Here is a 25935-nt window from a genome sequence, read left to right as displayed (position 1 = left end):
ATTAAAGCCGGCCTGAGAGACTTTTTCACCCCTTAAAATGACATTCGGGTGTAACAATTTATTGGAGCGAGGTGTATTAATTCGTATATAAAACAGGAATCACTCCACCGCTCTCCAATGCTCCAGATCATCCCTTTCCCCCCTATAGCACTCGTGATACGCAATAGGGGCACACCATCAGCCAAATGCTCTTCATGTGGAAGTCCTGGGTAATAGAACTCCAACATTCATAGACCCAGCTCGGAGACTTGGAGCTCAATGGTGCACTTGGGCCCTACGTGCCTGGATTTTTTGTTTTTTTTTTTGTTAATTTTTTTGGTGGCTAGCGTCGGTTTTTTGTTAGTATTTTTTTTATTTGTTTTTTGGTGACCGAAGCCTTTTTTGTGTTTTTTGTAATTTTTTTGGTAAGATGTCTCTGAAAAAGAAAATCTGATTAGTGGGGCCTACACAGTGTTGCGCTATCTACATTGGTACAGCTACGAATTATCCTCTTTTGTTTATTTCACTTTCTCTCTGGAGTATTATTAGCACCAAGAAAACTAATCCTTGTCACATATATTTTTGGGAAAAACCCGCAACCTGCTTAACCCAGGAGCAGTCGCGCTCACTTCTGTAACGTGAACAGTCGCGTGTTAGATTTTATCTCACAATACGAATTTAAATACGAATTTACAACAAATTTTTATTTTATAGTATTTTTATTTACTTGCTATGTTAAAAATATTATTTCTAACAATTATTAAAGCTAATTGGCTCTCCCCAAAGCCATAAGTTCCACAGAAAGAAGAAGAAAAAAATACCTACGCATTACTACACCCTTCCTCGAGGCACTTACGAAATTTTTCATCAAGTTATCGCGAAAAAGGATAAAATGTTAGATTATTTCTAACGGCACGACTGCTCGCGGGTTAAATTAACAAACTTGTGCCTGGTTCAAAGATTAGATTTAATTCCTATTGTCGGAGACAGTACTAGTAATAAATGGGTCACCTTAACTGAATTCTTATTTCCACAAAATATAAAAAATAAAAAACATAAAGTCGCCTGTCTGGTGTATGAAATCCAGATTCTGCAATAATCCACTAATTTGTTTATCAAACATTAATTAAATTTTCTCATTTTGTCAGTATTCTAACAACAGAAATATTTTTTTATAATGGGTAAACGTCTAATTTTACTGGCCTATGAAAAATTCTTAAAACATGACTCACTTTCTACAATTGTGGGATTTGATAGTAGAAGAAGGTTAGATACTACTTTATATAAGTTGAAAAAGTCCAATTTGTTTGAATCGTATAGTTTAATATTCAATGAGTGATTGAACGAGGGTGTGATCGAAATAGTAAATAATCCCGAAGAGAATAATTGTGTGTACTATTTGCTTTACAGGCCCGTTATTAAGAATACTAGCGAAACCACGAAAAACAAACCATATGGCCCGCCGTATGTATAAAGCAGAAATATCTTTTAAACACGGACACTGCCGTGTCCATATAATGACTCGACAAAGCCCTAGATCGACAAAACTGGAAAAAATTAGGGGAGGCCTATGTTCAACTTGGATGCAGAAGCATGGATGATGATGATGAACACAAACATATTCCAGTTGTAACAGCCACAAGAAAATAATTTTATAATATTTACATTTTTATAAGATAACATTCATACTTACTAATTGCTTCAACTCTTTTAACACTTCTACTGGTTTCAGAATACACTATTTTCAATAAATAGAAAATTATCATTAGCACCACTGCAGGTACAGTCAATAAGGGCTCTACTATTGCAGATAGTGTAATAGCTCCAAGAAGAAGTAATGCAATCTAAAAAAAAGTAACAGAGATATCAGTAACAACTTTTGAGCGTAAGTACTTTGAGAAATGTAAACGCATAATTAAAGATTACATTGTTACCGAGAGCCGAACGTCCCTCCACATTTAATAAGTTCCGCGGGTAGGGCGGATGTAATTTCGGCCGGAAAAAGGGCAGGTACTAAAAGCCGGTAGGTAAATTCGGCCGGAGGTTTTAAGTTGCTTCTTAATTACTTCTTATTCGTTTTGAACCGAAATTTTGCTAATTTTAAAAAATTAATATATTATATATATTACACAGTACAATTTTCAAAGGAGGAAGACCTAACGCTTCGTCAAAACCTAACTTTCGGGTATTAGAGTGTAGAGTACCCCAGGAGTGTAATTACCAATATTTTAATCTCATCGTAAACATCAACCCCTCGGCCGAAATTACCCCTGTCATAAATGGTACCCCTTGATTTATGCAGGTAGGCCAAGGGATTACCGGCCGAAATTACGCCCGCCGCCGCGGGAATACCATAACTTCCTAGAGATTTATTATTTTTTAGTTGATTTATAGTGTAGGAAACAAAGGTTGAACCTTGCAAAATGGACACAAGTCCGGTTTTATTTTTTTTCTGGTATATCAAGGGGCGCTTAATATAAGACTAACTTTTTCTGAAAAAATTTCGCCCCGGAACCTACCTTTTCACCCCTTTAAAGGGGGTAATTTGTGGTTTTTGCGGAACGTAGCCATTCCTGTACCTTTTACAAAAAATTTCTTTTATAGAAATATGAAGAGGACTATATTTTCTACGATTTATTTCCCGACAGCATCTGTCTATCATCCACCGTTAAGCGGGGGTGGCGCCCCAAAGTTGACAAGTTTTTAAAAAAGATGTTTTAAAAAAATATATTTTTCCCTAACTGTAACGGAATATAAGAACAAATCCTGCGGCAGTTATTCACAAATAATTAATTGATTTTTTGGTATAGGTTTCACTTAAGGGTAATTGACCTATTTTTAATTACAGGTTGTTACATTTTAAAAAACCCCTTTTTATACCATCTGAACCGTTTATGCTAGAGTAAAAAGACTTTCCGAGATTACCCACGTACTGGTGCTATTTACAAATTTGTATAATGCACCCCCATTTTTTTCCCGGAACTACCCCAAAAAAAGAAGAATTAATAAATAAAGTGATTTTCTTGGAATCCTTCACACACAATGCCCTTTATTAATATGCTTCATATATCATTTTGTGCACGTTATTATACCCATGCATGGACACTAAAAGCGATTTCCTAGTGCAACCCCTGTAGCCAAAAAAAAATAAATAAAATGGAGGGTTGAAATTTTATTTTGTTTTTTGCTTTTTGATCCATATGGGCAAATGCTTCATCAATAGTGCTTTTCAAAAATATATATGGTTATTGCAACATCCCTGCGGAAACCACCCCTATCCTTGAAAATATACTGCAGAAACTACCCCTATCCCTTGGCGAGCATGTTTTTACGATTTTCTCATTGCATATGCATTCTTTTTAAACAAAACTTATACAAGGTTAAAGACCACTATTTACTCTAAAAATTAGGTCCTATTCATTTTTTCGTATAAGCAACCGTAACGGCACAGTGGCGCCGTAAACCTCATATATGCTTTGGCGGGCTCCAGTTTTTGTTTTTTTTTTTTCGTCATCTGTTCGTTTTATTGATAAATTACTTATGTAAAATAGAACAACACAGTGTAACTTACAAATTATGACTTATGCACATTTTACAATCTTTGCGCCCCAAAGCCACAGTGGTGGCCCAAAATAAATTTTTGCATATTTTCGCCACCTACACGCATTTTATTGCATTAATGCTACCTTAATAGCACAATATTTACCCTTAGGTGGTCGCTAAGCAGTGACGGATCCACGGAGGGGTAATGGGGTGATCACCTCCCCCCCCCCTCTCAAACCAAGTGATATTACATTCAAATATAAAAATATTATTTTATTTTTATAGAAATTTAGCCAATTTGCACCCCCCTCTTGACGATGCTGGATCCTCCACTGTCGGTAAAGTATAAAAAGTACGTCATTCTTATAAAAATAATAATATAATATAATTATTTCTATAAAAATAAATGAATATTTTTATAATCTTTAAATATAATATCACTTGGTTTAAGAGGGGGGAGGTGATCACCCCCATCACCCCTCCCTGGATCCGCCACTGCTTAGCGACCACTTAAGGGTAAATATTGTGCTATTAAGGTAGCATTAATGCAATAAAATGCGTGTAGGTGGCGAAAATATGCAAAAATTGATTTTGGGCCACCACTGTGGCTTTGGGGCGCAAAGATTGTAAAATGTGCATAGGTCATAATTTGTAGGTTACACTGTGTTGTTTTATTTTACATAAGTACTTTATCAATAAAACGAACAGATGACGAAAAAAAAAACAAAAACTGGAGCCCGCCAAAGCATATATGAGGTTTACGGCGCCAATGTGCCGTAACGGTTGCTTATACGAAAAAAATGAATGGGGCCTAAATTTTAGAGTAAATAGTGCTCTTTAACCTTGTATAAGTTTTGTTTAAAAAGAATCCATAGGTAATGAGAAAATCGTAAAAACATCCTCGCCAAGGGATAGGGGTAGTTTTTGCAGTATATTTTCAAAGATAGGAGTGGTTTCCGCAGGGACGTTGCAATAACCATATATATTTTTGAAAAGCACTATTGATGAAGCATATGCCTATAAGGATCAAAAAGCAAAAAACAAAAAAAAGATGTCAACCCTCCATTGTATTTATTTTTTTGTGCTACAGGGGTTGCACTAGGAAATCGCTTTTAGTGTCCATGCATGGGTAATAATAACGTGCACAAAATGATATATGAAGCATATTAATAAAGGGCATTGTGTGTGAAGGATTCCAAGAAAATCACTTTATTTATTAATTCTTCTTTTTTTGGGGTAGTTCCGGGAAAAAATGGGGGTGCATTATACAAATTTGTAAATAGCACCAGTACGTGGGTAATCTCTGAAAGTCTTTTTACTCTAGCATAAACGGTTCAGATGGTATAAAAAGGGGTTTTTTAAAATGTAACACCCTGTAATTAAAAATAGGTCAATTACCCTTAAGTGAAACCTATACCAAAAAATCAGTCACTTATTTGTGAATAATTGCCGCAGGATTTGTTCTTAATTTCCGTTACAGTTAGGGAACAATTTTTTTTTAAAACATCTTTTTTAAAAACTTGTCAACTTTGGGGCGCCACCCCCGCTAAACGGTGGATGATAGACATATACTGTCGGGAAATAAATCGTAGAAAATATAGTCCTCTTCATATTTATATAAAAAAATTTTTGTAAAAGGTACAGGAAAGGCTACGTTTCGCCAAAACCACAAATTACCCCCTTTAAAGGGGTGAAAAGGTAGGTTCCGGGGCGAAATTTTTTCAGAAAAAGTTAGTCTTATAATAAGCACCCCTTGATATAACGAAAAAAAAATAAAACCGGACTTGTGTCCATTTTGCAAGGTTCAACCTATGTTTCCTACACTATTATTGCATCCCGTATTTCTTGAATTGATTAAGGCTCTAATGGTGTAGTGCTGCTTGTTCCTGGGGTGGTTGATTTGTATATTCTACTTCGATAGATAGTAAGTTCTTTATAGTGTTCCACCCAACTTTTCAATACTTCTTCTTTTGTATTGAATATATGCATCTCCTTATTTACATAGTCTGAGGTCTGAGCCATGGTTTGAATTCCTTTTTTGTATTTTTAAGAGTTTTACAGAATTTTCATGTTTGATTTTCCTTTTTTAATGCCTCAAGTTCTTTTAATATTCATGAGTTCGCTTTTATAATATATGAATGCACTTCTCTTCTCTTCTGAGATCTTTATATTTTTACTGTTTTTGTCAGGTTCTTCTTTGCTGCATCAGTTTATGTATATGCATCGTTTTTTCTTCTTGTAATGTCCTCACACTCAGCATCGAACCAGTTATTGGGTGGTGATAGTCTTTCTGGTTCTAGAGTATTATTTACTGCGTCTTTAATATTATTTTTACAATTTTCCCATTGTTCACTAATCGTTAGATTCTCATTAATTATGAATTTAAACTACGATCACGATAAAGATGCAGTAGAAATAAACAAACCAAGACACGTTAAATGCTACTAGGAGCACTCCCGAATCATAATTTACAATGTATATTCATTGTAAATCCCAAATAATGATTTACAAAGTTTATATATTGTAAATTATAATTCGGGAGTGCTCCTAGTAACATCTAACGTGCTTTGGTTTGTTTACTGCCGGTGCATCTTTACCATGATTTTAGTATAGTTTCGATATAGCTTTAAAACCTTTCTACCGTTTGCGGATTTTTGAGTTCAATATTAAGGCGCGTTGTTTTGGTGCTTTTTTTCCTTCTTTTAATTTGAGATTCTATCTCGAATTCTTGTGCCAACTAGAAAGTGATCTGAATCAATATTGGCTCCTCGATAAGTGCGGACATCCAATTAGGTAATTAGGTTTGAGAAGTGTCTAGCATCTATGATCACATGATCAATTTGATTGTTTGTTAATCCATCAGGCGATGACATATCCACATATGTATTTTTTGTATAGAAAACATGTGCTTCCTACGATCATGTTCTTTGCGGTTGCGAAGGAGACTGCTCAGTGTCTATTCGAATTGGTATTGTTATGGAGACTATATTTACCGATGTGCGGTATATATGTATTGATGTGATCTTGATTATTGATATGAGATAATATTCTTATATGTTACTTAATTTAATCAATGTATTAATACTAATCCAATTAATTAACCAGATCACATATCAATATGTTTTCAATCTCAGGGCGAATTATAAATTAATTACTTACTTCCGTGGCTTCTAAATATTTCTTAATGGTTCCTAATCGGGATAGAAAAGAAAAGAGTAAAAAAAAATACACATATGGGTCACAATTATAATCAAAATATTTTTTATTTTATTTAAAAGGCAATGAATGCTTAATATTTGCTATTTCTTATTATTCTTAAACATAACATTTACAAATGGGAATCTTATTTCCTTTTGGTTTTCAATTGAAAGTTTTTATTAACATTTAACTATTAGGAGTTATTAGGAACAACTCTATTTAAGTTTGATGAAGCTTTTCTGATATTATTGATTATGTTATTCAATTTTTTATGTGGAATTTAATACGAAAAACCCATACATTCATGTCCAAACAAATGAGACTGACCTTTTCCTGGTGAACTGAAAATGTCCTCACACAAGACCCGTTTCCTGCTATCCTTGGCTGCGATCAAACCTCGTCCTGGCTTCCAGTAATGTTCTCCTTTGAAAAACTAGCTCGAATAGCTCTCGTTCCTGCTTTTGTCGTGATGCTGTGTTCTACCTTTTTCGAAACTGCTATCAGCTACCGGGACACTCTTGGCTCAAGGAGGTTCTTTTACTCTCGACCTGGCCTACTTCTCGTTCCACGATAGATACTCCACACTCACGGAACTACCGGCTTTCTCACTCTCCGTACACTACCGTCTACTACTCGACTTCACTTCTCGACAGCTCAAAACATTCTGCTCTCTATTTTTCATTAATTCCCCTACTTTCTAAATATCCCTTCCAGATTCACAAATCAACCTTCCACCACCAACTCTCATTCGCAGTATTCCTCAAAACCAATTTTTAAACTTTCTAAATATGCTTAATGGATTTCCAAAGAAAATATTAAATTCCCATTCTAAAATACTTTCTAACTATTTACAAATTTTAATGACCTATTCTCTCTTTCAAATGAGTCTTATTTAGCATAGGCTAATGATCGAAACCTTCCGCGAAAAACGATAATGAACTATCATCTATTTCACTGAGTTTTATTTAGCATAGGCTAATGATCGACCTTCCGAGAAGAACGATAATGGTACGCGTCATTCACTTTGTTTATCTAAGCACATTGTTCCGAGTTTCGTACGCTTATTCTAATCACTTCTTAAAATTAAATATAACAATTTGTTGTATACAGGTTGTTCTAAATTTATATGCCCGAGGTTGAGAAAATTAAAAATATTTTATATTAAAGTGAATTTTGTTTATAATTATCAAATTTTAATTTTTATATCAAATAGAAATATAACAAATCCCCGCCTTGTATTCGATAAAATTTATCTGCATTTTTAAATAAATTTTCTCGAGGCAAAACCAACTCCCTGTATATTTCCTTACTTTAATCTACGTCTTATACCCCTTCTTCTTGTCTTACTCTAATTAGTCCCACCTGTAGAGTAATTGTTTCCTTATTTTCAGTGTCCTCATCCTGTGTTAGAGTGTCGGCTATTATGTTGTCTTTCCCTTTTTCCCATATTAATCTTCTGTCTTTTTCCTCAGATTTTTCACATACTTTTATCGTGTATTCTGCATCCTCGTTTTCATATGCCTCCTCTTCAAATGCCACTGTTTCGATCATATCTTTTTCGCTTTCATTTTTTTGCTTTATTTCTTCTTCTCCTGAGCTCGTCTCTTCTTTTGAGGAATCCCAGGTTTCCTTTGTTTCTGATACTCTCAAATTTTCTTCTTCTGGGCTCAACTCTTCTTTTGAGGAGCCACAGGTTTCATTTTCTTTTGTCTTTTTCTGACTTTTTCTCCCTTTTCTTCTTTGTCCTTGCTTCGTTGCCAAATTCATTTCCACTGTTTGTTCTTTAACTGATTCGTCCGTATTTTGTTTCTCCTGTTCCTTGTCCTGTTCTTCTTCTTTTTCTTCTGTTAGATTCATCGTATTATTTTTAAAATCTATCACTACATGTTTTTCTGCCAATTCGTCAACTCCTACTATCATGTCATGTGACATGTTTGGCATTATTACACATTGTAGTGCATACATCTTCTTACCCAGTCGTACCATTACTCGTATGCCTTCATTTATAGTTGCCAATGTCCGTTTGTTTGCGCCCACTAAATTTACCCTAGGTATTTTGTAAATTAAATTTGTTAAGTTAACTTCTTCTATTAGTTTTCTGTTGACCAATGTTATTTCAGATCCAGTGTCTATCATAATTTTAATTGGTTTCTCGTTGATAAATCCATCCACAAATTTTAAATTAACTCCATTTTTCTTTTCGTTGTTTCTTGCCAATTTAATAAACTCCTTGGGGTTACAAAAGATTCCTGTTTGATTTTTGGTTTTTAGTGAGCGCCGTCGTGAAAAAACGCCGGTTGCTCATCGTTGTTTATATTTTCGTCATAATGTCTCTCTCCGTCATATCCATCTGTCTGGGTATTATTTACTTCTCTTCTATTTTCTCTTGGTCTGTCGGATCTGTTTCGGTTTTCTTGATATCCCTGTTCATTTTGTCTACCATTATTTCTGTTTTCTTGATTTGAGCGTGTGGTGTTTCTATTCTGGTATTCTCGATTTCTGTCCTCATTCCATTGCCTATTTCTTTGTTCATAATTTCCTCTTCCGTTGTCTCTATTTTCGTTTTCCCTTCTGGGATTAAAATCTCGTCTTGTATAGTCCGTCCTATTTTGATTTCTATCTCTGTAATCCTGTGTTTCTCGGGGCCTGTAATCTTCTCGCGACCTTCTTGATTTTGTTTCTCTTACACGTAATTCTCTTATTTGTAGGAATTGGCATAAACTATCTATGTCTTTGTAGTTTTGCAATGTGATATGGTCTTCCAGCGTTTCTTCGAAATGTCTTGCAATCAGTTCGACTAATTGTTCCGATGAGTAATTATATTGTAAATGTTTTGCGTTATAGTAAATTTGTAATGCATATGTCCTTTCTGATATACCCATCCTATCATTGTATTTCCCATTTTGCAATTCCTTGTTAATTTCCAATTGTTGCACTTTTCCCCAGAAATAATTCAAAAATTTTTGTTCAAATTGTTGCCAACTGTCAAATTCTTCTTCTTTGCAATCGAACCATAGGCTTGCTTCATTTTTGAGATGGTTTCTGATAGTTTCTTTTGCTGTTTCGAAATTTCCGATGTGCTGTATTTTCTTTTTCAGGCTATTTATGAACGGCACTGGGTGTAATCTTCTTACATCCCCGCCAAACCTTATCTTCACGTCATCTGTGCTATGTATAACCATTTCTCTTCTTTCTCCGACATTTTGTTGCGTCCGGTTTTCGGTGACTTGTTTTTCTATTTCTGTGATTCTTTTTTCCACTTCTTCTCTGTCTACTTGAATAGCATTTTCCAACTTATTTTCCAAATTTTCTAGTTCCTTTTTCTGGCCATTCGTTAACTCCTTTATTTTATCTTGAATTTTCATTTCATACTTTTCTATGCGTTCCTCCAGTTTCTTGTTGTTCTCTTCTATGGCTTGTTTTGTTTCCTTCTGATTTTCTTGCATTATTCTTTTTGTTTCATCCATTTTTTGATCCAATTTTTGTTGTGTTTCATCCATTTTTCGTTGTGTTTCCTCCATTTTTTGATCCACTTTATCCATTTTCTTTGATGTTTCTTCCTGATTTTTCTCCATTGTTTGTTTTGTTTCTCTTTGATTGTCATCCAGTTTTTGTTGTGTTTCATCCATTTTCTGTTCCATTCTTTGTGACTGGAGTTGCATCATTTGTAATAATTTATCTATTCCTGATAATTCTTGCTGTTCTGATGCCATGATTGTCTTGTCTAAAATATCTTCTTGGTCTGAATTATTCTCTTGATTTGAATGTTCTTTTTGTTTTTTGTTGTCTTTGCTTTGGCTTCTTGTCACAGACATTTGTTTTCAAGAAGTACTGTCCCCGCCAAATATGAAATTTTACTAGTATGTTACCAAGACGACTTTTTCTCACCCAAATATTATAAATTGTCAATAAATATATCAAATGTAAATATCGTAAAATAAAATATTAAATCAGTTATGTAAAATTTGTACCTAAAGAGATCTAAAATTTTATGTTATCAAATGTAAGTATCTCACTTTTTACCACAGGCATATAAATTTTCAAATACCGGCTTTACTCTTTCTATCCTTCAAATTTGCCACTAGAAATACTTTACAATGCTTTCCACGTTGGACGACAGTTGATGTGATCTTGATTATTGATATGAGATAATATTCTTATATGTTACTTAATTTAATCAATGTATTAATACTAATCCAATTAATTAACCAGATCACATATCAATATGTTTTCAATCTCAGGGCGAATTATAAATTAATTACTTACTTCCGTGGCTTCTAAATATTTCTTAATGGTTCCTAATCGGGATAGAAAAGAAAAGAGTAAAAAAAATACACATATGGGTCACAATTATAATCAAAATATTTTTTATTTTATTTAAAAGGCAATGAATGCTTAATATTTGCTATTTCTTATTATTCTTAAACATAACATTTACAAATGGGAATCTTATTTCCTTTTGGTTTTCAATTGAAAGTTTTTATTAACATTTAACTATTAGGAGTTATTAGGAACAACTCTATTTAAGTTTGATGAAGCTTTTCTGATATTATTGATTATGTTATTCAATTTTTTATGTGGAATTTAATACGAAAAACCCATACATTCATGTCCAAACAAATGAGACTGACCTTTTCCTGGTGAACTGAAAATGTCCTCACACAAGACCCGTTTCCTGCTATCCTTGGCTGCGATCAAACCTCGTCCTGGCTTCCAGTAATGTTCTCCTTTGAAAAACTAGCTCGAATAGCTCTCGTTCCTGCTTTTGTCGTGATGCTGTGTTCTACCTTTTTCGAAACTGCTATCAGCTACCGGGACACTCTTGGCTCAAGGAGGTTCTTTTACTCTCGACCTGGCCTACTTCTCGTTCCACGATAGATACTCCACACTCACGGAACTACCGGCTTTCTCACTCTCCGTACACTACCGTCTACTACTCGACTTCACTTCTCGACAGCTCAAAACATTCTGCTCTCTATTTTTCATTAATTCCCCTACTTTCTAAATATCCCTTCCAGATTCACAAATCAACCTTCCACCACCAACTCTCATTCGCAGTATTCCTCAAAACCAATTTTTAAACTTTCTAAATATGCTTAATGGATTTCCAAAGAAAATATTAAATTCCCATTCTAAAATACTTTCTAACTATTTACAAATTTTAATGACCTATTCTCTCTTTCAAATGAGTCTTATTTAGCATAGGCTAATGATCGAAACCTTCCGCGAAAAACGATAATGAACTATCATCTATTTCACTGAGTTTTATTTAGCATAGGCTAATGATCGACCTTCCGAGAAGAACGATAATGGTACGCGTCATTCACTTTGTTTATCTAAGCACATTGTTCCGAGTTTCGTACGCTTATTCTAATCACTTCTTAAAATTAAATATAACAATTTGTTGTATACAGGTTGTTCTAAATTTATATGCCCGAGGTTGAGAAAATTAAAAATATTTTATATTAAAGTGAATTTTGTTTATAATTATCAAATTTTAATTTTTATATCAAATAGAAATATAACAGTATATACCGCACATCGGTAAATATAGTCTCCATAACCAGCAGTTCCGTATGACTTTGAACATAAACATACTTTTAAGGTGTTTCAAATTATTAAAAACTCATATTTCTAGGGTGAGTCTAATAAATTGAGCAGGGACTGTATACTTTTTCCCTTCCGATTTTTTCGCTCGGATCTCCGATTACTATTTTAATGTCATTTCTGAGACAACTGTCATATATGTTCTTCCTAATTCATCATAGAATTATTCTTTTTCTTCGTCTTCCTTGTCCTCTGTTGGGGCATGTACATTCAGACTACTATTAAAAAGCTGCCCTTAACCCGCCATTACACGCGCTATGAGGAAATCCCTCACCATATTTGTTTATAACCAATGAAATTGTGTAAACTAATACGATAACCTTAAGCACCCAGGAATGCCTTTAGCATGGTTTATGAGAGGGTATGAAAAAGTTATAGAATATTTCAGGCGGCCAGTGTGCCGTGTGATAGTTGAAAGAAGAGACACCCGTCTTCAAGTGAGGGAATTCCTCACTGCGCGTGCAATCACAGTGAAATCACGTTTCTATTATCTCAAAGAAACTTTTAGGTTTTTATTTAATATTTAGGTAGGTTTAATTAAAATATTATTGTTTGGATTAGGTTAGGAACACTGGCACACCGAGGGGGGTTTGGGGGTTAAAATCCCACCCAGAGCATATAGAAATATATATAAAAGAAAGTAGGAAAATGCAACTTGTCTTTCACAAATAATACAAAAAACTTTCGGTGCCCAAGCAAACCCCCCTCCCTCCCCCCAGAGAAAAATTCTAGGTGCGCCACTGGTTAAGAACCCATTTTTAAATTTACCTATTCTAATTGGGAAATAAGCCACAATTTAACTTGAAAAATTGATTTTATTGACGTTTCGAATTCCACCTCGGACGTCGTTATCAAAATACAAAATATTAATAGTTAATTACATAAATGCCACAAAGAAATAGCTTCAGAACAGTTTTTAATTTTAATTTGTATTTTTAGTAAAATGAATTCGCGTAAAGAACGTTAATTTCTTCAGTGGCTTGCTGAAATTGAAAATTAAGAAAACTTGCTTTTGATCTATATTATTTTTACTTTTGTTTTGTTAAATTAATAAAAAAAATTGGTTTGCGAGACTTTCTATAATATGTAAGTACAACCCATTTTATATTTATATATGTTGACAATCATTCTTCCTCGAAATAAGTCGAATTTATGTAGGTGAGGGCGACGCTCATACGCGTGCAACCACGTCACAATAGAAGACGCGTGTAACGGCGGGTTAAGCAGTGGCTTACTATCTACTTTTTTATGACAACTAAAATTAATAGTTTTGTACCATGGTGAAGGAAATAAAAATCTCTACAAAATGAAAGAAAAAGTAGTTTCTGTTTCTACGATGATCAGACCAAAACAGGGACAAAAACAAATTATAAATGAAACGAAGAAATAATGAATGAAGACCATAGCTCATAGGATTATTAAAGATTAGGCTATAAATACCAATGGTAATTAAAGACCAATGGTAACACGTCAAAGCCAATTGAAATACAACGAGGTGTCAGATAGGGTTGTATGCTATCACCGATACTGTTTAATGTCTACTCTGAGGGAATATTTGCGAATGCTTTATCGCGAATAACTTTATCGCTTTAACTCTTCGGAAGGAATCAGGATAAAAGGTCAAAGAGTAAATAACATCCGCTATGCAGATTATACTGTTTTAATGACTGATGCGGACTATAGTCTCCAGATACTGTTAAATAGGATTACTGAGAAGTGTGAAAAAATTTGGATGAAGGTCAATACAGCGAAAACCAAACTTTTATGAAAATATCAAGGACCAAAAATTTACCCCTTACAATATAGGTATGTAAACCACAAACAGTTTGAATACGTAAACCAATACAAATGTCTTGGCTGCTTGTTCAACAATCAACTTAATTATAAACAAGAAGTAAGAACCAGAATAGAGGTAGTTAGAGGTAGCCTGACAAGGCTTTATCAACATGTCTCATTTATTAAAATGAAAAGCTTATTTTGTAACAGTAGCATTAATATCAGCCTTAGATGTCGTTTTCTGCATTACTATGTATGGTCAATACCTTTTTATGAAACAGAGGCCTGTACTCCCAACATAACGCTGATGAAGAAGTTAGAAACCTTTAAACTCTGGCCTTGTAGAAGATTCTGGAAAATACCTTTGGACAACTCACACCGCCAACGAAAATGTTCTGTATAGGTACTAAATGGGGAGCTACTAAAGATCATGAAAGTTAGAAACGTTAGATATCTGGGACACGTAATGAGGAACGAAAAGTACCGCCTTGCGCAACTGATCATCCAGGGTACGATTGAAGGAAAGCGGGGTCCCGGCAGGCGACAGATTTCATGGCTTATAAATATCATAGACTGGAACGGCCTTGAATCAACATCTTTGTTTAGAACCGCATTGGACAGAAATAGATTTGCCAGTGTAGTCGCTAACCTCCACTACAGGAAACAGCACCACAAGAAGAAGACGTCTATAAAGTGGTTGTGAGAGATAATCAGATATGTAGATAACTTACCTCAATAACATCAATGATAACAGAAGGCAAATATTCATCCACAGTTCCTAGATCCTTCGAAAATCTGTTTAGGATCCTTCCAGATGGATTTGTGTTGTAAAATCTCATTGTCGCTTTGATTAGTTTGTCAAATATATATTTATGTAGATTCTTAGAAGCTATTACGAAAAAAATCATAAAGTACACTGCCTTGACTACCGATATGATTATGTTACCAACGATAAGGGCAGTGTAAGACCACATGATCAGATCCCTGTTTATAGTTTCATTGGGGGCGGTTAAATTCATTCTTTGCTTCTCGCTAAAATCTTGTTCTAAGTTCACCCTGAAAATTTAAATAAAATATAATACAATAAACATTAACTTTAATGGTACTAACTTTAAAATAAGAAGTTCGAATATATTTTTTGTAGAACTGAAAATATTCTCCGTTTGTCTAATATAAAAGGCGCGTCGCTGTTTTACTGGTTGCTTATTATTGACAAAATCAATATTCTTCAAAAAAATTTTTCTTCTATTATTATGTCGACTACAGCATTAATAACAGATATGAAGGCATATATACAAGAATATAGAAATAACTGGAGTGCGACAGAGCGACTATCTATCAATGCCACTATTTTATGTCGCTCTAAAAGGACCATAAAGAGGAAAACTGACAGAGCGTGTTGCGACATTATGAGTGAAATAAAAAAATGTAACAGAAAAAGATAAAAACTGAAGACGCGATTCAACCCAACGTGAAAAAGATTAAACCCAAGAAGAGATGGAGAAATTTCTGTCAAAATTTGGTATTTATGACCCTTAAAATAACACCAATTGCTAAAATTTATTAGCCTGTGGATAGTGTGGATGTCTCGTCAGCCGAGGGTACGATCAGTGGCGTGGTAATTTTATGGTCAAACTACGTTTTGTTCTAATTTTTATCATTGTGAGAATTAAAAAAACCAACTAATATTTTTATCTCCACCACTGAGGACGGTCAACTTTTTGGTTGCCTGTATTCTTCGGGACATATTCGGGACATTTTATCACAAAGTAAATATTACTAATTTTACCGTCTTGTAGGGTATCTGCGTTCTCTTTCTTTTCCACTATTATATATATTATATCTCTCTTTGCCGACGTTTAAATTAGGACCCACTTGAAGCTCGCTTCAACACGCGCCTCGACCTCGTCGTGAGAATTCTCCATAAGAGCTACCCAAATAAAAGGTACAATTTTGCCATCGACTTGTGGTGTACGCTGACGACATAGCATTGATGAGTAGAAAACAGAATAATTTGCGAAAATGTGCAAGGAGGCGTCCAAGATGGATTTATCAATAAACCAAAATAAAACAAAAGACCTAATAGGCTCAAAAAAATAGGTGCAGTTAGTGTTACAAGGTTAAATATCGACGAATAGGAGTTTGAAAAGGAATAACCTTAAATGGTAAGAAATGGAAATAATGGTAGAAGTATAGTAATCAATAAGAGAATCCTGACAGGAAACAAAACCTACTAACCTATTAGAAATGCAACAACTTGCTTAAAGATATGAAGCTTAGAATATAGCTTCAGAATATACTCTGAAAATTTACAGAGCAGCAATCAGACTAGTAATCACATATTATGGTGCTCAAATAATATCGACGGTTGAAAGGCAAAAGTTACCAAACGCCAATTTGGGCGATATTGAGTTATATATCACTGAAATTAGAAAAATTTTCTGCGTCGATTGGTTGTATCCTTATATGACTACGATGAATTGACATTTTTAACAATTTTCGCCGACCAAGCGACTAGAATTTTGTAAATTTAAGAACAACTTCCATTCGGTACCTATTCCAATTTAATCCTTTACAGTTAGTGTTTTTGTTAGATTGTATTTTAAATGTTTGAGCACTTAGTGATTTTTTACAAACAATGTCTAGAGTTTTTAAAATGCTTAAGAAATTTTACCCTATCCAAAAATATTTTTTTATCATTTATTACTTTTTTTCACACATTAATTAAATGCCATTTTTTGTTTAATTAATTATATCTAGATGTAACTGTCTTAAAGAAGATAAATAGTTCTTTCTGTCTACCTAAAATAGGTGGAATTTGTCGCTTAGTAATAATTTACCTGCCGTTTTTTAATGTTTTTGTTGTTTAGATAGATATAATATAAAGGGTGTTTCATTACTAATTGTCCATATAATAACTGGAGAAACCTTAGCACAAAATACGATGATTTAACCTAAAACACTTAAATAAAATGTGGTTCCTTACTGAGTTACAGGGTGTTTTATCTACAAATTTAAAAAGTATTTTTGCTCAGCATTTGAAAACTATTCGACATATTATTTTCATACTTGACAGAAAGTGCGACTACTAGACACCCTATTAAATAATGATAAACAAACGTTTCTAGCTATTACCAGAGGCGTACGACAGGGGATGGTGAATGGTTGGACCTTCTCAAATTCTACGCCACTGAAGGAATAACTATTTTAGTGCCATTTTTAGATTCTCCAATACTTTCCACGTAAATAATATACTCTTCATTTGTAGCGATAAAGTCATTAGTTTTCGAGATATTTTAAGTTAAATATGAAACGGCACAATTATTTTGATTAATTTATGATTATGATTCATATGGTTAAAATTTAAAAATAATTTGTACCCAGTACTTTAAATCTATTTGGCGTATCCTTATCATACTTGGCAGAAAGTGTAGGTACTGTTCGCCCTACTAAATTAAGTTAAATAAACGTTTCTAGCTACTACCAGAGGCGTACGACAGGGGATAGTGGCTGGTTGAACCTTCCCAAATTCTACGCCACTGACGAAATTGCTATTTTAGTGTAATTTTTTGATTTTACAATACTTTTTATGCAAATAATATACTCTTCATTCGTAACGATAAAATGATTAGTTTTAGAGATATATGAAATTAAAAATGAAGCGAACCAATACATTAATCAAAATAACCGTGTCGTTCCATTTTCAACTTCAAAGATCTCGAAAACTAATGACTTAATCGTTACGAATGAAGAGTATATTATTTTCATAGAAAGTATTGGAGAATCCAAAAATTGAACTAAAATAGCAATTTCGCCAGTGGCGTAGAATTTGGAAAGGGTCATCCATTCATTTTCCCCCGTCGTACGCCTCTGGTAATAACCAGAAACGTTTGTTTAACACAATTTAGTAGTTTGTACAGTGCCTATACTTCCTGCCAAGTATGAAAAGGATACGTCGAATAGTTTTAAAACTCAGTAAAGAACCACATTTTATTTAAGTGTTTTAGGTTAAATCTTCGTATTTTGTGCTAAGGTTCACTTACTATATGGACAATTATTAATGAAACACCCTGTATTTCTTTAAAAAAGAAATTTTAAAAGGAAGCTAGCTTATTATTATTGCACGTAGCCTGTTCCACCGTTTAGAACGACTCCAAATCATACACTCCTGGCCAAAAAAATCGGGACACCTTAAAAATGGGTCATTTTTGAAGTCTCGAATCTCCTAAACCTGTTGTCCGATTTTAGTGATTTTTTTAATATGCTATAAACTTATTCTCTAAGAATATGGATGTAGTAAAAGTGTTGCTGAACAGGTAAATGTCATTGTATACCGAGTGTAACAATAATACTGTGGTTAAAAAATATTGAAATTAAAACTCAATTGTAGCCTTAGCCTTTCTTAACATTCTGATTTTTGACTCATTCACTTATGTTGGATAATGAAAAAGTTAGGTACTTTGACAACTATCCATGTTCTTCATCAATACAGGGTGTTTCTAAATGTGCGACAGACTTTAAGTGGTAATTCTGCATGAAAAAATAATGACGGTTTGATTTATAAACATATGTCTGCAAATGCTTCGTTTCGGAGGTACAGGATGTTGAATTTTTTCTTACACACGAACGATTTATTTGTTGCTCTAAAACCGGTCGAGATATGCAAATTAAATTTGGTGGTTTTTAAGAGACAGTTATTGCGCATTTTTTGACATACAACTATGTATTTTATATTCACCATTGGCGTGCATACGGGTCATATCAGCCGGTCATATTACCTGTATGCACGCCAATGGTAAATATAAAATTTTTAGTTGTATCTCAAAAAATGTGAAATAACTACCTCTTAAAACCTACCAAATTTCATTTGCATATTAGTCCATTCATTAACGGTAAAATATTGCAAAACCTCTAAATTTTAAAGAACCGCTTGGATTGACATGAAATTTGGCAAACACCTAGCTAACAAGTCAAAGAAAAAAATGATATTGTGCCGATATGTGCTTTTGCCCTGGGGGTGGTTTTCACCCCCGCTTGGGGGGTGAAAAAATATTCGTCCAAAGAAAGTCAGGAAATCGATAAACTGACTAATTTTAAGTAACTTTTGTTCTATAGAGTTTTTTCACTAAGTCAATACTTTTCGAGTTATTTGGCAGTGAATATGTTCATTTTTTCAACAAAATAACCACGCTTTTAGACGGTTTTTCGCAAGTAACTCAAATAGTAAGCATTTTGTCGAAAAAACATTCTTAGCAAAAATATAGCCTGTAAAAAATTTAAAAGAATGGTGTATATATCACGGCTCTACACCTAGTACAAGCAGAGTTATAGCTAATGAAATATAGGTTCATATTCGTCAAATTCCAAATTATTATTATTATTATTATTATACATAAGCAAGGGCAGAGGGACAAGTCCCTATTATGCCCAAAAACAAAGAAATTACATAACTAACCTACTAGTAGATACAATATAAAACAAAAGAAAAAAGATATAATTTTTGTTTACATAAAAAAAAAATAAAATAGTTCAGCTATAATAAGAAACGGTCAAGTCTGTTTTTAAACGTGTTAGTAGAGGGGGCCGTGACAATGTTATCACTAAGGTTATTCCAACTCTCGAACACTCTATTTGGTAGGAAGTTCTGCCTTGATCTCGTAGAAAAGTTCTCTTTTTTAAGTTTGAACTGGTGACCTCTGAGGCGTTCATCTTGGTTTATAGTAAACATTTCGTCGAGATTTCCGAAACTGAATTTTAATATTTTAAAAGTGGTTATTAAGTCTCCACGTTGTCGACGAAGTTCGAAGGAAGTTAGATTGGCCATACTAAGTCTCTCTGCATAGGAGGGTCTTCTCAGTCCCAATGGAATTCGAGTTGCTTTTCTTTGGACGTTTTCCAACAATGTTTTGTCTCGAACCAAATCAGGATGCCACGTTGGACCAGCGTATTCAAGAATCGGTCTTACGTAAATAGTGTAAAGTTTACAGAATGACTGCATTGAAACTCTCGAAAAACACCTCCGAATAAGATATAGTCTGGAGTTCGCACGTTTACAAATAGAAGTAATGTGGTCGGACCACGTTAGACTGCTGTTTACGATAACACCAAGGTCGTTATACGAGAACACTGAATCTAATGGTCGCCCGTTAACAAAATACGGCACAAGTGGGTTATTTTTACCAATTCTAAGCACTACACATTTTTCCGCGTTTAAGGGTAGTAACCATTGGGAACACCAAGTAAAGATAGAGTCCAAGTCCCTTTGGAGGGTTAACTGGTTTGTCATAGGATTGGCATATATTTTTGTGTCATCAGCATAGAACGATATTTTACTGGAAACATAATAAGGAACATCGCTGGTATAAACCGTAAAAAGCAGAGGTCCGAGGACAGAACCCTGAGGCACTCCACTTTCCACTAACCTGTCCTGTGAGAAAGATTCGCCAACTCTAACTTTGTAATGTCGATCTGTCAGGAAATCATCTATCCAACGAAGTAAAGTACCGCGAACTCCGAAATGTTCTAGCTTATGTAGAAGTCTTCGCTTAGGGACACGGTCAAAGGCTTTAGAGAAGTCTAGATAAACAACGTCGACCGGCTGCGAACTGTTAAGGGATAGCGTCCAGTCGTTAACACAATGTAGGAGATTGGTTAGAGTAGAGCGGCCAGACACAAATCCATGTTGTTGTGTTGGAATGACATGTTCCTGGAGAAGGAATTTAGTCATCTCCTCGGAAATAATGGCTTCCATGACCTTACCAACTACTGACAGCAAGCTAATCGGGCGATAATTGTTGGGATCGAGTTTGTTGCCTTTTTTAAAAATAGGGGTGACGGATGCTAATTTCCAACTAGGGGGTAAGGAATTCTGGATAAAAGAAGTCTGCATAATTAACGTTAAAGGTATTGCAAGCGTGTCTGCGCATCTTTTTAACATTTTTGGTGTTAAACCATCTAAACCAGGTGAAGCGACTGTGCGAAGTTTCATTAAATGTTGTTTGACATGATCCACTGTAAATTCGACTTGCTCTAAGGATGCGCCGACACGGTTACACCTAATAGGAGGTAGATTGCCATCATTCGATTCTTTAGTAAAAACCTGTGAAAATGCTAAGGAGAGAGTTTCGGAAGAATCTGTGTCAGAAGAGCATAAAGTCTGATTAGGTTTTTGTAGTAAAGGTATGGACACTTTAGATGTCAATGAGGATCTTATGTATTTGTAAACTTTTTTAATGTTACCGCTTTCAATAACACTTGTTTCAAAATTACGTCTTAAAGTTTTTAGAAATGTTTGTAAATTATTTGAAAATCTGCGGTGGTTTTGAAAATCGCTGTAAAGCCCGGTCTGTTTAAATTTCCGCCAGAGATGTCGTTTGTGATTAATTTTTTCTGTTGCCGTTTGATTAATCCACGGTTTAAGACTGTTTTTATAAGTCTTACGGATGGTAGTATTTTTAGAAATTATATTGTGGACGGTATCGAGAAATGCAGTCCACATTGATGAAGGGTCGTTTAAGTCAGCAAAAAACAAATTCCAGTTGATTTGAGAGAATTCAGCGTCGACTTCAGAAAAATCTGTTGTGGTGTATGTTACAATATTATTTTTGCGGGGTAGAATTTGATTGAATTGGATGTGAGCCGTTATAACTGCATGATCTGACTTTCCTATAGGAGAGCTGATTTCGAGAGATGAAATCAGCTGTTCGTCGTTAATAAGCACCAGATCTAAAGTAGATGGTTGGTTATTAGTTCTAAATCTGGTAGGTTCTGTAATGAGCTGTATTAAGTTCGAATTTACTACAAAACTTTTAAATAAATTATGAGAGTTTTCGGTGTCAGATAACGAAGTTATTGGCCAGGTGATCTCCGGAAAATTAAAATCTCCAGTAATAATGAGATTATCGAGAGATGATAGTTCTTCAAGTTTAGTAAACATAATATTATCGTGTGCAAGTACTGTAAGAGGTGGACGGTATATACAGACTAAATTAAGGCAAAATGGATTTTTAGTAATAGACACGTGAATAGCATCTATTCCAGGAATATCTAATGGGTTAATGTTAATTTTGAAAGTTGTGGTAATAATATTAGATAAATAAATGCATACACCACCACCGACACGATTTTCTCTGTCTTTACGATAAATTGTATATCCATTGATGTTAACAGAAGAATCAGGGATTGAGGGTTTAAGCCAGGATTCAGCAATACACATAATGTGTGGCTGAAGAAGTTGCACTGTGCATACAAATTCATCAAATTTTGCAGAAAGTGAATCTAAATTCGTATATAGAAATAGCCAATCATTAAATCTATCGGTAGAAAAATTATGAACGAAATTTCGTGATTCTGGGAATGCCATTAATGTATTTAATTGTTAAGTCATGTTCACCGTTATTTTTGCGAATTTCTAGTTCATTTCGGAGTTCTTTTAAGCGTGTTTGTTGGATGGGCGTCTTATCGTCAATTATTGAGAATTTTTCCGTGGCTTTGTTTTCCAAAAGTTTTGCTTTATTTCTCAAAATATCTTTAACGTGGTATTCCGAACTCATTACTACCTTTATCATTCGGGGAAAACGTTGGTTCGCTTTGCCGACTCTGTAGAAAGTGATTTGCTTTTCCTGACAGCCAACAGTTGCCAAGACAAGGTTAATCTTATTTGCGTCGTCATCTTTCTTGCGTTGTGCATCCCCAGAGGAAGATTCTGGAACGCCTCTGATTAGAATATTCTTCGCACGTGTCATGCGATCTACAGCTTCGTTTGCAATATTATCCGTGAATTCGGTAGACTTAAACAAGTCAATTTGGCTGAGCTTGTTATTTAACTCAGTTATTTTACTTTCAAAATCATTAATTTTCGTACGAATTTCCATTTTAAAGTCCAGCAAAAGATCTTTTATTTCCGAAAAATTAGAGATATTTGAGCTGCAAGAATTACATAGGATACTTATCCCACGAATTTTCTGTCGAGTAACGCGATCGTCGGAAGAAAGATCCGTGCATGTGATATGTATTTGTCGCTTACAACCATCGCACTGAAGTTTACGGTCAGCTGTTGCTATGTTTTTGGAGCAGTTAGAACAAACTGAGGTAGAAGGCATGATCGGGTTTTTTACTAGTATGTAATTAGTATAGTTTGTTTTATTATTAATAAATTGTGAAATGGTACTCACAGTTGTTTATGTTCACTGTAATTGCACTTTTTTTACACAAAATTTTTTACAACCACTAATGACTATTGGTATATGGAAACTGGTATGCAAAATTTCTTTGCGAAATTATTATTATTTACAGCGTAATCTTGAAAATTACTAGGAGCACAAAAATGTACGTGTGTCGTTAATCTACTAGCGATAGACTCAAAATAGAGTACTTTAACGTAAAATAACCAAAAATGAAGCACATTTCGGGGAAAACTCATTTCAACTTATTTAAAGTGTTTAATAAAAGCTTCATTTTTGTTTCATAGAAAAAAATTCTAGTATCAAAATTAAACAAGTTACGCTCAAAATAAAGTTAGTCCCTTTTGGTTTTGGTAAAAAAATCGAGAAAATCACCCCCTAATTAGTATCTTAAATGAACTTAATCGTTACGACTTCACAAATTTCTTGACTCGTGTATATATTGTTTATATGATCTGTAAGTTTCATCGGTTCAAAGTCCTTATTATTGAAAGTGCTGTATTTAAAAGGGGTTGAACGAGTCACTGATCACGAATGTATGCAAATTTAGAAACACCAAATCTCAATAAATTTTTGTCTAACAGAAAAACAAAAAAATAAATGATATTCAGAAAAGCAAATCTGACTTTTTTGTTTTTCGAGATTTTTGGTATCTCTAACAAGTTTTAAGTTATTTTGAAAAAAAGCATCTTTTTCAAAATTTAAATTTTTAAAAATTTTACTTTGAAACCAAATTTTTTCAAAAATAAGCACTTTAAATCGATGAAACTTACAGATTATATAAACACAACATAAGTAAAATAATTTGTGGAGCGGTAACGATTAATTTCATTTAAGTTGCTAATTAGGGGGTGGTCTTCCCGATTTTTTTTTGCAAAAACAAAAGGGACCAACTTTATTTTGAGCGTAACTTGCTTAAATTTAAAGCTAGAAACTTTTTGTAAAAACAGAAATAAAGCTTTTTTTAAACACTTTAAAAAATTATAATGGGTTTTTCCCAAAAAGTGCTTAATTTTTTGGATATTTTACGTCGAAATATTCTATTTGAAATTTGGTGAATATGAATCTATTTTTCATTGGCTATAACTCTGGTTCTACGAGATCCAGAGACCCAACGCGTACTCCATTTTTTTTACTTTTTTATAGGCTATATTTTTGCTAGGTACGTTTTTTTCCACAAAATACTTACTTTTTGAGTTATTTGCGAAAAACCGTCTAAAAATGTGGTTATTTTGTTAAAAAATGAACATATTCACTCGCAAATATCTCGAAAAGTGTTGACTTGGCGAAAAAGCTCTATAGAACAAAAGTTACTTAAAATTAGTCAGTTTACCCATTTCCGGACTTATTTTGGACATATATTTTTTCACCCCCAGGAGGGGGTGAAAGTCACCCCCAGGGCAAAAGCACACATCGGCACAACATCACTTTTTTCTTTGACATGTAAGCTATACGTATGCCAAATTTCTTGTCAATCCAAGCGGTTCTTTAAAATTTAGAGCAAAGACCGTGAAAGAATGGACTATATGTCAACCGGTTTTAGAGCAATAAATAAATCGTCAGTTTGTAAGAAAAAATTCAACATCCCGTATCTCGGAAACGAAGCATTTGCGGACATGTGTTTATAAAGCAAACTGTCAATATTTTTTCATGACGAATTAACCGTTAAAGTTTGTCGCACTTATTTAGAAACACCCTGCATTGATGAAGAACATGTCTAGTTGTCAAAGTACCTAACTTTTTCATTATCCAACATATGTGAATGAGTCAAAAAGCAGAATGTTAAGAAAGGCTAAGGCTACAATTGTGTTTTAATTTCAATATTTTTTAAATGCTAGAATATTCCACAGGGTGTTACGAACTTTCAGGAAAAAACACAGTATTATTGTTACATCCGGTATACAATGACATTTACCTGTTCAGCAACACTATTACGACACCGATATTCTTAGAGAATAAAGCTATAACATATTGAAAAAATCATTAAAATCGGACAACAGGTTTAGGAGATTCGAAAAATCAAAAATGACCCATTTTTAATGTGTCCCGATTTTTTTGGCCAGGAGTGTAGTTTGATTTGGAATATCGGTAAGTGTACTCCGAATTGTGGAATAGTCAAAATCTATATTTTTACTATTGGGTATTACTTACAACTCATTTTTGGATCACTGTAATCTTATTGTTTTATTAATATAATAGATAGTAGAAAACGAATACATAATAATAGCTTTGGCAAGCGCATGGGCATCTACAAAAGATTAACTTTTTCTAAGTAGTGTAGCAGTACATATATGCCAAGAAATCAGTACATATTGCAAATAAGAAATTTATACAGTGTGTCAATTTTAAAACTTACAATGGCTATATCTCACGAACAAAAGCTGAAAACGAAAAATGCTTGAAACCGTTTCTAGGATAGTAAGGGGGAACTAAAATGGCATGAAAGAGAACTCACCCCCATCAACCCCCTAGGCCCCATCCACCACAACCCAAAAAGTTTAAATTGCAAACCCCTACTTGTGATACATCATTGAAGAGGCTATAAAAAATGCTATCCAATGGTATAAACAATAATTATACAGGGTGAAACAATAATTGTGAAACATTTTGTTGAATTGCAAATTTGATAAAAATGTCAATTAAAAAAATT

At 34.0% G+C, this 25935-nt stretch overlaps 1 protein-coding gene across 1 annotated transcript in view; it reads right to left on the bottom strand.

Moving 5' to 3' along the window:
• The window catches only part of LOC114325185 (probable multidrug resistance-associated protein lethal(2)03659), a 276165-nt gene that overhangs the window by 46287 nt on the left and 203943 nt on the right, over positions 1-25935 (bottom strand). Inside the window, exons 7-8 of the mRNA XM_028273181.2 lie at positions 14835-15159; positions 1673-1823 (exon numbers count right to left, since the gene is read on the bottom strand). Coding sequence (XP_028128982.2) covers positions 1673-1823; positions 14835-15159 — 476 coding nt within the window. The remainder of the gene's footprint in view (positions 1-1672; positions 1824-14834; positions 15160-25935) is intronic.

The sequence above is a fragment of the Diabrotica virgifera genome, chromosome 9 (genome assembly GCF_917563875.1).
Source record: "Diabrotica virgifera virgifera chromosome 9, PGI_DIABVI_V3a".
Taxonomy (NCBI): Eukaryota; Metazoa; Arthropoda; class Insecta; order Coleoptera; family Chrysomelidae; genus Diabrotica; species Diabrotica virgifera.
This window is presented reverse-complemented; position numbering and strand designations above follow the sequence as displayed.